We start from the raw sequence: 12,606 nt of genomic DNA, 5'->3' as shown, positions 1-12,606 counted from the left end.
ATATCTATGAATATTCAGTTGTCTGCTATGGTAATTTATATCTTTCAAAGAATTTAACAATCTTTATCTAATTTGTCAATGTTACTGACAGAATCTGTGCATAATATTTCTTATCCTTTGGATATATGTAAGATCTATAATATTCCCTTTTCCATTCATAATTTCTCCTTTTTTGTGGATCCTACAAGTAATTACATCACTTTTTTCAGAGAATCAACTGTTGTATTGTATTTTTGCTATTGTTGTATTTATTTAATTAATTTTTGCTTTTATATTTATTTTCTTCTCCTACTAACTTATTTGGTTCATTATCTTATCTTACCTAGCTTCTTAAAGTGCAAATGTAAATACTTGATTATATACCTTTTTTTTTCCTTTCTAATAAGAAAAACATTTAAAACTATAAAATTTCCTATAAGCACTTTTTTGTTACATCTACCAAATTTTTCTATTGTGTTTCCAGGATCATCCAATTTATTAATAATTTCTTCTTAACATGACAAAAATAATTTTATTATGTTTTAGCTTTACATTTCTAATATGAGAGGGCTTATCTTAAAGATTTCTAGGTCTCTTTAAGTTTATAATTTTCTAATTATTGGTTGATTGAATACATGAAATTATAAATTTTAATTGACCATATCAGGCAGTTGCTCTATAGAATATGATAGGTTTTAACATTTCTATTTTTAAGGTCATTAAAATATTTTTCAAAACCGTTTTTAATATAAAGATATTGAATTTAGTGTTGCTACTTGGTAACTTGCTTTAGGAATATTTAGTACCACTTAAAATAAAATTATATATCATATGCATCAACTGTGGAAGATAAAAACCAGACTCATCCAAATATAGAAACACATTTGGTGCCTATGTCTTTAGAATAACTGTAAAATCAGTGAATACACATTCTAAATGAAGAACCAAATAGAAATAAAATAATCTGAAAATGCAGAAATAAATGTACTTCTCTAATCTCTAAATAGGATTATGGTATAATAAGGAATGTCCTCATCCCTGTTCTTGGCAGTATTTCTGGCTATTATCCCTGATTCTTGCTTCAAAAACACATGCAGTTTCCTGAGAGACAGGAGATTCTTTGCTATGCTAATACATTGGCTCATGGTAGACTCTCTGATTGGCTTAGCATGGGACTAGTTACCAAAAAGACCAACCAAAATATTGGAGAGTTGGACTTTTGGCCAACCTGAATGCCTGAACAGGGAGTAGAGCAAGTAGATGATAATTTAATACCTTTGTAATAAAATACTCAACACTGAAGCTTAGTGGAGCCTCCTGATTGAATACACAAAAAGCCAAGAGGGCGACATATCCTATCTCCACCTACAGACAGTATGGAGGAGCCATGTCTATGACCCTCCCAGAGCTTTCCCTAAGTACCACTTCATATGGCTATTACTGGGTTGTATAAAAAAGTATAATTTTAAACATAGGTCTCTTTCTGAGTTCTGTGGGTTGTTCTAGCAAATTATCAAACCTAATGTGTGTCATAAGAAACTCTGAGCTTACCACCTGCTGAGCAAAAGTGCTGCTGCCCATTTCCCCACTTGTAGCTGGAATCTGAAGTGGAGCCAGTCTGAGGGAAGACTGAGACTCTAACTTACAAGATTTGATGTTACTCTGAGTGGCTAGCATCATGTTTGTTGTTATTGTTAGGCATGAGCCCACCTGGCTAAAAACTAGTTCTTAGCCTCCATTACAGCTATGCACATATAACTGAATTCTGGCCAGAAAGATGTACACACAAGAGTTACATATCCTTTCTTTCTTCTGCTCATTATGAAAGCTATTTTCTGTCTCTGGCCTAGATCTTAAAATGTCTTATATAAGATTATTTAATATAGTTGTTCAAAAGATTGATGAATTAGTTAAAAAACCCCAAGACTGTGTTGTGGCCAATTGGTAAGGCTAAGTCACAAGCTCCGAATTCTGTAGAGCAAAGGTGTGTGTCACAATGCAAAATCATTTTCACAGTGTAAGAGAGTCACCTGTAAGAAAAACTCCTCCATGAGGGCCATGGTCCACCTGTAGTGCAGCTTCCAGGATTTGGCTGGGTGACTAATGTCTGCTGCGTGGAGAATCAGGGACATAGTTTTGGCTCTGTCAATTCTGTCAAAGCAAGGACATACTCAATTATCAGAACAAAACAATCACTTAGCCCTTCTGAGTCCAAGTGCACAGAATTTTAACATGAGAAAAGAATATGACCTACCCTTCATGCTGCTGCAAACTGTTTCTTATATTTTTAATTTGCTGGAAGTGACCTGACATGTCTGTAGATAAAACCATTTCAATCACCAAGTTCCGAAGATCCCTGCAGAGGCATCAAAAGAACAAAGGTTTCAATTGGTCCTTTACAGGTCTAGATAAGAGCGTTGTTGCTGTTGTTGTTTTGCGGGTCTGTGGATGGAACCCAGGGACATTCTACCTCCGAGCTATACCCCCTGCTCTATTTTTTATTCTTTATTTTGAAACAGGGTCTCACTGACTTGTGGAGTGCCTCACTAAGTAGCTGAGGCTGTCGGCGAACCAAAATCCTCTGGTCTCAGCCTCCCAAATGCTGGGATTACAAGAGTGCATGCGCCACCAGGCCCTACTAAGAGCGTTTTCATAAATAACACTAATCATATGATATTTTTCATAATGGAAATAAACACTAAAGGTGCTACTCTTTTTAAAAAATTTTTATTAGTGCATTGTAGTCATATGTAAAAGTGAGCAGAAAGGTTTAACATTATTTTGCCCACTGATTCTCATGGATTTAAGGAGTGGCCAGTAGAGTGCTGTGTGAGTGATGCTATTTATTATTCCCCTGAAGAAAAAGCTGTTTTATTCTCACCCCTCAGTCCTTCTTCTCAGTCCAGAATTTCTAACTCTTGTTTTTCTATTTGAAATGATCCTTGGCTATTTTAAAGAGACATATTTTAAGTGTATTATATATTGCTTTGGAAATAAAACATGCAGCCCAGAGGGCTTGAGCCCATTCTAAATCCATGTAGTCAATAAAACTAATAGGCTTAATATCACGTGAAAGAGGAAGATGAGCATGTATTCTCAAGACCCTCCTTGCACCTTCCTTGTTTTTAATCTTTTGAATAAAACTACTAACTTTTAAATTTTTTCTCTTGTTAATGGTGCATTGTAGTTATACATCTTAATAGGGTACAAGGTGGTAAAGGCATATATACTCACATCATTCATTTAGCCATTCCCCAATTATCACCACATTCCCTCCCCTCTCTCCTACTATTATTAATGAAACCAGTACTAAATATCCAATATTTATTCAGTCTAGACTTTAACCTACAGCCATGCTGAAGTTGCCTTGTATGTACATTAAGACATTTAATCCTCATCTTTACTCTGAGTGTATTGATATTTCCCATAAGAAAAGATTGAGTCCACTGTTCAATCACATAGCTAGCACATGGCTGAGATTCAGCCCAAGAGTTCCCACTCCTAAGGCTGGTACTTGGATCACTACTCTGCCAACCTCCCATCATAAGAATCCCAGAGAGGCAAAGATTTTAATGTGGGTAAAGATTTTCTGTTCAAGCTTTTGGGATCTGACCCTACATAACATAAAGCCATGGACACTATTAAGTTTTTCAACCAAGACTTTAAATATGATAACAATATTTTATTTTACTCTTAGTTATAGCCAGCAGAGCATGTGAAATCAAAGGGTAGAATAAGCCTGAATTATGATCTTGTGTTAAAGATATTTTAACACAAGATCATATGGTATGGTCGGATGATGTAGTTTTAAAAACAACCACATATTGGAATTTGTTGAAAATTGCGGGCACTCATTTTAACCTGATTTTTAGATGAAAGCCAAGAGAAATCAATATTCTGCTACTATTTATAATATTGGACAGTTTGTTTAGAATACTTAACTGAAATATTAAGAAAAAGAAAGCTATTAAAAGTAGTTCATAGCCAGGCGTGGTGGCGCACGCTTGTAATCCCTGCACTTGGGAGGCGGAGACAGGAGGGTCGCACAGGTTTGAAGCCAGCCATGCACGCTGGCTTAGGAGACCCTGTTTCCAAATAAAAATGTAAAAATAGGTCTGGGAGTGTAGCCTGGAGGCTTCCAGGAACCCCAGTACCACCAAAAAAAAAAAAAAGTTCATTAAATTATTCTTAATTAAAATTTTCTCTGAAATTATGACAAGCTCCATATTGAACAAGATCTTTATCTTTAAGAAAAATAAGATTAAAATTGTATGAAATTTATAGAACCCCAAAAATATATTGTGCTTTGTGTGTAAGTGATCAGTAAATGCCAGATAGTGTATCAATAAACTAGTATACAAGGGACATATTACTTATGTTTTTTGCCAAATAAAAAATACTGCATTTATTTTTATGAAAAATACTTTAAAATACACATGAAGAGCTATAAGTCTTTAGATATTTATGTTTTAATTCTCAGCAAAATGCTATCAAGCTTATAGTAGCAAGTTGATCTTTTTTTTGGGGGGCGGGACTGTTGAATCCATTAAATTTTACAGTTCAGCCAGTGTGATGGTGCACACTTGTAATCCCAGTGCTTTGGGAGGCTGAGATAAGAGGATCGCAGGTCCATAGCCAGTCTCAGCTACTTAGTGAGGTCCTCTGCAACTCAATGAGACCCTGTTTCAAAATAAAAATGTAAGATAGGTCTGGGAGTTCAGCTCGATGGTAGAATTCCCTAAATTCAATCCTCAGTACTGCAAAATATATATATATTTTACAGTCCATATGATATATATTTTGTTTGTTAAAATTTTCTATAAAAGCCTTCATTTAGGATGACTTTTGAGTTGTTATTGAAGAGAAACTTATAAAATATGTGATAAATTATTGAAGATGGTAAAGAACAAATTGTAGGAAATAAAACAGAAAAGTAGCAACAGAGTCAACTTTGGGAAAGAAAAAGATTAATTCTAAGGCATAATCAGAACAAAATATTAGTATTACAAAGCCAAGATATTAGTATTATAAATATTACTTATGAAATTGAAAAGTATTGATGAAAACCAAGCTAACAAACTGGCTGTAAATAATATGAACTTTAGAAAATATTTCAAACTGGTTTGCCTGCTTCTATTTTTACCCAACTAGTCTCTACTAGCCTATCACTCACTGGTCATTTTAAAATTCTTTTACAACTAAATCCTGGCCTTTCTAGGCAGGAAATCTTCTTGGACAAATGTTTCCTAGAGGAAAATTAAAAGCCTGACCAGATTCCAAACACAAAGTGCCTCCTTCCTTCCCCTAACAACATTTTCTTCAGTTGCAAAAAAATGAGCCTTTCTGAAACTGTAGAAAAATTGGGAAGCTTTGGAAATTTGAGAATGTAGCCACAGGGTAAGGGGGTTCATTTTAAACTCTTGTCTTTTCTGTTTTTTCCCTTTTTAAGGTTTTTCTTGAGTCCATGTCACTTTTCTTTTGGACATTTTTTAACTTACTGTAAGAATAAAAATGAGAATAAAAAAACCCTTGATAGTTACATATGAGTGGCACCCTTTTCCAGCACATTTGCTGGTTTTTAATAATATTTTTGTTAAGAAATGAACACTGGCTTTTGAAAAGATTCAAATATAACATGGGATATTAGGGACATACACTAAAAAGATTTTATGCTTGTCTGAAATTCAATTTTAACTGGTCATATTGTACTTTTATTTGCTAAATCTGGCAGCCCTAACATTAAAGAAAGGGACGATGACAACCAAGAGAGAAAAAGAAGGGAAGGAAAGTTATGCAGAATAATAGAGTTGCATCTTGTCATTCCCTTACATGGCAACTGCTATCATCACGCTACATCATTTTTCAAGGCAAACAGATGCCTTGAGGAAACATGCAGGATTTCTCTCTGCACTTGGATCATTTTAGTGTAGTAATAAGTTTTTCTCAAAATATTAGATTTTTAAAAAAAAATTTCAAGCTCCATGTACATATAGAAATATAGACAGTGATGCACATGTGGCTAAAATGTTGAATTTATGTCAGACTACATAGTGGTCCAAACTGAGCACAGTTCTACTGTAGATGGTATATCTTAAGGTATTTGTTGTGTGGTGTCACACATGCGTATGGATGTTGAGTTGACTTGGACATATTTCAGATCCATCCAATAGAGCCCGGTTCCTCAAGAAAGTCCTCTAAGGGCTCAACCTTTCCAGGGTCAGGCAGTCAACAGTCACAGAGTTTATAGTACAGGAGAGGCATTTCCTTTCATCTGTTTTCATTCCCTTTAAGTAATTTATCTTTTTCTTGGAATTAAGTTTCCTTTAGGTTTCCCCTGAAACTCACCTCCAATCATCTTTGGATAAATTTGTTAAGATGTTCATCTCTTCTTCCTGCATGAGTCGGTACGCCGCGCTCACATGGTGATTCTCCAGGACAGAGCGATCGTTGTACAAAATTGCAACATCTGACCTAAGGATTAAAACAAAAGGGAGCACTTCTTTGAACTTCACATATAGCTAATGAAAGTCTCTCAATTTTCAAGTCATCTCATCAGTAAAAATCCTATCACTGAATATGTTATACGATATAATTATTTATTCTAGTTTCTAAAACATATTATAGAAATACCTTGTTTTCTTTATTTAAAAATATATAGTGTGTGTGTGTGTGTGTGTGTGTGTGTGTGTGTGTGTGTGTGTTCCTATGGATAGAGCCTGGAGCATTCAACCTCTGAGCTATACCCCCAGCCCAATTTTATTTTTATTTTGAGGCGAGGTATCACTAAGTTGTGAGAATCTCCTTAAGTTGCAGAGGCTGGCCTTGAACCTGCAATCCTGCTGTCTTAGACTCTCATGTACTTGGATTACAAGAATGCACTGCTACACCTGACCTATATGATGTTTTAAAATTATATATAGATGTTATGTTTTAAGCATTTTTAGGTTCACAGAAAAATTGTAGAAGCCATGGAGATTTCCCATATACATTCTACCTCCACACATGGACAACCTTCCCCAACATTCAGTATCTTCCACAAGAGCGGTATTTTTGTTACAATTGAGGAACCTACATTGATACATTAGCACTTGGTGACCAATTTATATTGTATGTGGTCCCCTCTTGGCATCCTACATTATTTGAGTTTGAACAAATGTATAGTGGCATGGACTTGTCATTACAGTATCATATAGAATAGTTTTATTGCCCTAAAATCCCTCTGTGTCCACTTATTCATCATTTTCCCCCCCAACTCCTGGCAACCACTGATCTTTTTCTTGTCTCTGTAATTTTGCTTTTTCTGAAATGTCATCTAGTTTGAATCATGTAGCATATTACATTTCTGATTCTAGATACCAATCATGTCTGACTTGTGCCTTTCCCTTAGAAATATGTATTTAAATTTCCTCCATGTCTTTTCAGGGCTTAATACCTCACTTCTTTTTAGTACTGAATAATGTTCCATTGTGTGGTCATACTACCTTTATTTACCCATTTACCTACTGAGGGAAGTCTTGGTTGCTTCCAAGTTTTCACAATTATAAGTAAAGCTGCTACAAGCATCTGTGTACATGATTGGTATGGAAATAAATTCTCAACTTTTCAGGTAAAACACCAAGGAGCACAGTGGCTGGATCATCCTCACCAGCATTTCATCTTGTCAGTGTTGCTATGATCCATTCTAATAGGTACACAATGGCCTCTCATGGTTGTTTTAATATATATATATATATATATATATATATATATATATATATATAGTGTGTGGAACATCTTTTATATGCTTATTTGCTATCTCTGATTCTTCTTTGTTGAAGTGCCTATTAGATAAAATCTTTTGATTTGGTTTTAGTCAAATTGTTTTTTCATTGTTGAGTTTTAAGCATTATTTGTCTATAATAGACAAATAATTAGATTTGTTTTGTAAGCATTTTCTTCCAGTTGGTAGATAATCTTCTCACTCTCTTAACAGTGTATTAGGTAAAACAAGATTTTCTAATTTTAATGAAGTCAAGCTTATCAATTATTTCTTTGGTTGACTGTGCTTTTGGTGCTATACTTAAAAGTTATTGCTAAATCCACAGCTATATACTTTCTCTCCTACACTATTTTCCATGAATTTTATTGTATTATATTTTATATTTATGTCTGTGACCCATTTTGAGCATCTTTTGTGAAGGATTTAAGGTCTGTTAGTGCTTTTGTGTGTTTATATGTGCTACTGGGAATTGACTCAGGGGCATTCTACTTCTGAGCTATAACCCTCACCCTACTTTATTTTTTATTTTGAGACAATGTCTTGTTAGGTAGCTGAGTATCTCACTAAATTGCTGAGGCTCTTATCAAATATTCAATCCTCCTGCCTTAGCCTTCCAAATAAAGGGATTACAGGCATGCACTATCACAACTGGATTATTTTAGTATATTTTGTTCTGTTTTAATAGGATACTTTACAGTGAGTAATTAATAAAAAACATAAATTTATTTCTCATCATTCTAAGGCTGGAAAGTCTAAAATGATTATATTTCTCTCTGATAAGTATGCTCTTACTGTATGCACATGGCAGAAGGCATCACATGGAAGGATAACAGAGAGTGCAAGATGGCAAACCCGATCCCCAGAGCCCATTTATAATGGCATTAATCTATTCAGGGAGGTAGAACCCTTATAACTTAAATACTTCCTACTAGGCCTCCTATTCCAATACATTTTAAATATAGCAGCCTGCTTCTAGATTATTTTTTCATCTGAATGTCCAGTTTTTATAGCACCATTTATTTAAAAATTTATCTTTTTTCCATTGCAATGTACTTTTTAAGTTTTTTTTTATTCTATTTCTGGACTCTCTATTATGTTCAATTCATCTATTTATTCTTTCACCAAAATCACTATTGTCTTGATTACTGAGTTTGCAGGAAGTCTCCATGTTGGGTTGAAGAACAAAACAGCCAATCCTGTTTTGTTCTTCAATATCGTGTTGGCTGTTCTGACCCTCTTCCTCTTCCATACATATTTTAGTATTACTTTGAAAATATTTACAAAATAACTTGTGGAGCTTTTGATTGAGACTGCCTTTAATCTATTGGCCAAGCTGGGAATCACATCTTGACAATATTGAGTCTCTCTATCCATGAACGTGGATTATCTCTGCATTTATTATGTCTTCCATCTAGTTTTGTAAGTTTTCATATATGGACCCTTCCATGTATTTTATTAGCTTTATACCTGCAGTATCAATCACTTGTAAATTATATTTATTCATTGCTGGATATAAGGAAGCAATTCAATCAGAGTGGATCACAATCTATTTACCTGCATCCTGAAACCCTACTATAATTACTTGTTAGTTCTAGGGATTTGTTTTTTTTCTTTCAGAGTTTCTGCATAGATTATCATATCATCAGCCAACAAAGATAGTTATTTCTTCCTTCCCAATCTATTCTATAGTAACCATGTTATATAATAAATCTCTTGAGGACTGGTAATATAGTTTGATGGCAGAGCATTTGCTTAGTATTCATGAGACCCTAGGTTCAATCACTAGCCTTGCAAAAATTTAAAAAAATATATAAATCTCTTGAATTTATTTCATCCATCTAATCAAATTATGTATCTTTTGACCAACTATCTTTTGCCTAACTACACTCCCCTCAACCACTGGTATCCACCATTCTGCTCTAGAAGATATTCTTTATCAAGATAAGAAATTTTTTCTCTGTTCACAATTTACTGCATTTATTTATTTATTTATTTATTTATTTATTTATTTATTTATTTTGTTGTACTGGAGATGGAACCCTGGGCATTCTACCTCTGAGCTATACCACCAGCCCTATTTTTATTCTTTATTTTGAAATAGGGTTTCACTGAGTTGCAAAGGGCCTCATAAGTAGCTGAGGCTCTTCACAAACCATGATCCTCCTGTCTCAGCCTCCCAAATGCTGGGATTACAAGTGTGTGCCACAAAACATGTGCTTTGAATTTTTTTTTATTATGAGAGAGTACTGGATTTTGTTTAATGGTTTTTCTACATCTATTGATATGATTATATGATTTACCTTCTTTAGCTTGTTGATATTATAGACATTCCCAGATGAACAATGGGTATAGTATAAAAATTATTTTTAAAATGATGAGCTCATTAAGGGAGGCTTTTATTTATTGCTTATCTATACTTTCGTATAACTTGATCATCAAATAAATGTCTTCAAGTTGCAATGATGAATCTGGTAGACTAGCATAAGGTTTGAAGTATTTTAAGTAGTCTTAGTTCTATATACTGGAGCCTTTGCATACCCATTCTCTATCTATCCACCTAGGTTGGCCAATTATTTTACAGATATGAAATGGAAACAGAACCATGTGTTCAATGTCTTAAAATGATGAACCTCTCATTAAGTGGAAACAAAATCATGTAGTAAAAGGAAAGTCAAGGGAGGCCCGCAGTGGTAGCACACACTTGTAATTCCAGCATTCGGGAGGCAGAGACTGAGCGCAGTTCATGGACAGCCTCAGCTACTTAGCGAGGAGGCCCTTTGCAACTCAGTGAAACCCTGTTTCAAAAAGAAAATGATTAAAAAATAGGGCCGGGGTGTAGCTTGGAGGTAGAATGCCCCTGTGTTTCATCCCCACTACCACACACACACACACACACACACACAAAAAAAAAAAAGGAAAGTCAAGTTTAAACCTATAGCACCATCACTACGTATTCCTAGCACCCTGCCTCTCTCACTGTCCTCCCTCCTGCCTCCTGGGATGTACATTTGTTGTCAAGTATAAAATTGCCTTACTCAAGACTGTGTAAGCCTTTTTAGCGAGTGGAATCCTAGTTATAACCTAGCACTTGCCCTGAATGTTTACTGAAGAGAAAAGCATGAACAAAATAAAAAAGAAATAGCTAAAATTGCTACTAAAATAAAGAGAAAAGTTAGGTGGTTTGTGAGACAATGAATGTGGTAATTCACTTCACTATAGTAGCCATTTTAATACCTATATATGTATCCTATAACACCATATTGTAAACTTTATATACACACAATAAAATTTGTTTTTTAAAAGAAAGAACTAGAGAAATCTAGCATCTTCTACAAGTGATCTATTCAAGATCTGCCTCTGATAGTCTGCCAGATAAATCAAGCCTTTTTTATTAATCTAACATAATAAAAATGGCTCATCAGCTACTAAAATAATTTCTCCTTTTTTCTAGCACTATCATAAAGATGAAATTATATATGTATTCAGTTAATAGCACATATCTCCAACATAGACTTCTTTTTCATTAATCTCATTAAAGGCCTAAAAATCCATTGCCAATAATTATAGCTCAATACAGCAAAAACAAAATCAGGAAAGCATATATATAATTCCTGTTAAAGACATAATTAAATAAATCTTGCCTGAGTAAACCATGAATACTTCCAGAAGTTTGCTGAGATCACAGAAAAACAAGACTTTTCAATAATTTCTTTTATATTATGTGGACCCAAATCCAGTCATATTAAGTTTTCCAGGGTTATTACACAGTATGACTTTAAGTATTAATGTCTCTTTCCATCAGAAACAAGCAAAGATGTGTTTTTGAACCAAATTTAACTGTAGCAAAGTGTGTACGATTCTGTCTCATAAATGCAACAAGGATGGTTAGAATACAACATGATTTTAATGTTTGAGATGGTCTTTAACTAAGAAAAGAACAAGACTCTAGGCAACATCCAGTATCCATGGTAACATGTGGCTTGGCATTTTCTGTTCACAAAGAGGAAATTATTTCCATTTATTTACACTCAGAGATTTCATGCATTATGATATCTGTAGTGAAGTGAAATCTAGGCTAGCCCTATGTCTTAAATTACTTTGCAGTCCTTTTATATTATACAGCAAATGAGTTTCAATATTAGGAAAAGCACTCTAAATCCAAGTAACAACAAATAATATAAAAGTAATAAAATTCTTGATGCCAGTGACATGTAACCTTGTCTTTTGTCGAATGTGAAGGTGATAGTGAGAGTTGAAAGTCAGGCTATATTGCTGCAGTTTGGTCATTACAGCATTTCTGTTCATAGAATTTTTAAGTTTCTGTGGAATTAATCTAATTGGTCCTGCTAGATGATGAAAGTAATTAAAATATAAGAATTTTTCTTTGTTTTTTTTTTGTTTGTTTTTTTTTGGTGGTACTGGGGATGGAACCCTTCTACCTCCGGGCTATACTCCCAGACCTATTTTATATTTTTATTTGGAAACAGGGTCTCTTAAGCCAACGCGGCTGGCTTCGAACCTGCACGATCCTCCTGTCTCCACCTCCAAGTGCAGGGATTACAAGCACGCGCCACCACGCCCAGCATTTTTCTTAGTTTTTATGCATAATTTCTTTCTTGTCCTACTCGGGATGGAACCCAGGGGCATTCTACTTCTGAGCTACACCCACAACCTATTTTTTTATTCTTTATTTTGAAACAGAGTCACAATGAGTTACAAAGGGCCTCACTAAGTAGCTAAGGCTGTCTACAAACTGTGATCCTCCCTTCTCAGCCTCCGAGATGCTGGGATTACAAGCATGGGCCACCATGCCCGGCTACATAGTTTCTTAATATAAAATTTGGCTTTAGAGACCCTGTTTCCAAATA

At 34.6% G+C, this 12,606-nt stretch overlaps 1 protein-coding gene across 1 annotated transcript in view; it reads right to left on the bottom strand.

Annotated features, from left to right (window-relative positions):
* PDE1A (phosphodiesterase 1A) overlaps positions 1-12,606 on the bottom strand; it is a gene marked incomplete at its 3' end in the record, with an annotated part of 343,986 nt that overhangs the window by 30,217 nt on the left and 301,163 nt on the right. The window contains exons 9-11 of the mRNA XM_080688950.1: positions 6,325-6,450; positions 2,234-2,335; positions 2,010-2,130 (exon numbers count right to left, since the gene is read on the bottom strand). Coding sequence (XP_080545076.1) covers positions 2,010-2,130; positions 2,234-2,335; positions 6,325-6,450 — 349 coding nt within the window. The remainder of the gene's footprint in view (positions 1-2,009; positions 2,131-2,233; positions 2,336-6,324; positions 6,451-12,606) is intronic.

This window comes from Muscardinus avellanarius, assembly GCF_963383645.1.
Source record: "Muscardinus avellanarius genome assembly, chromosome: 2".
Classification (NCBI taxonomy): domain Eukaryota; kingdom Metazoa; phylum Chordata; class Mammalia; order Rodentia; family Gliridae; genus Muscardinus; species Muscardinus avellanarius.
The sequence above is the reverse complement of the archived record's forward strand: the minus strand, read 5'-3'. Positions and strand labels throughout refer to the sequence as shown.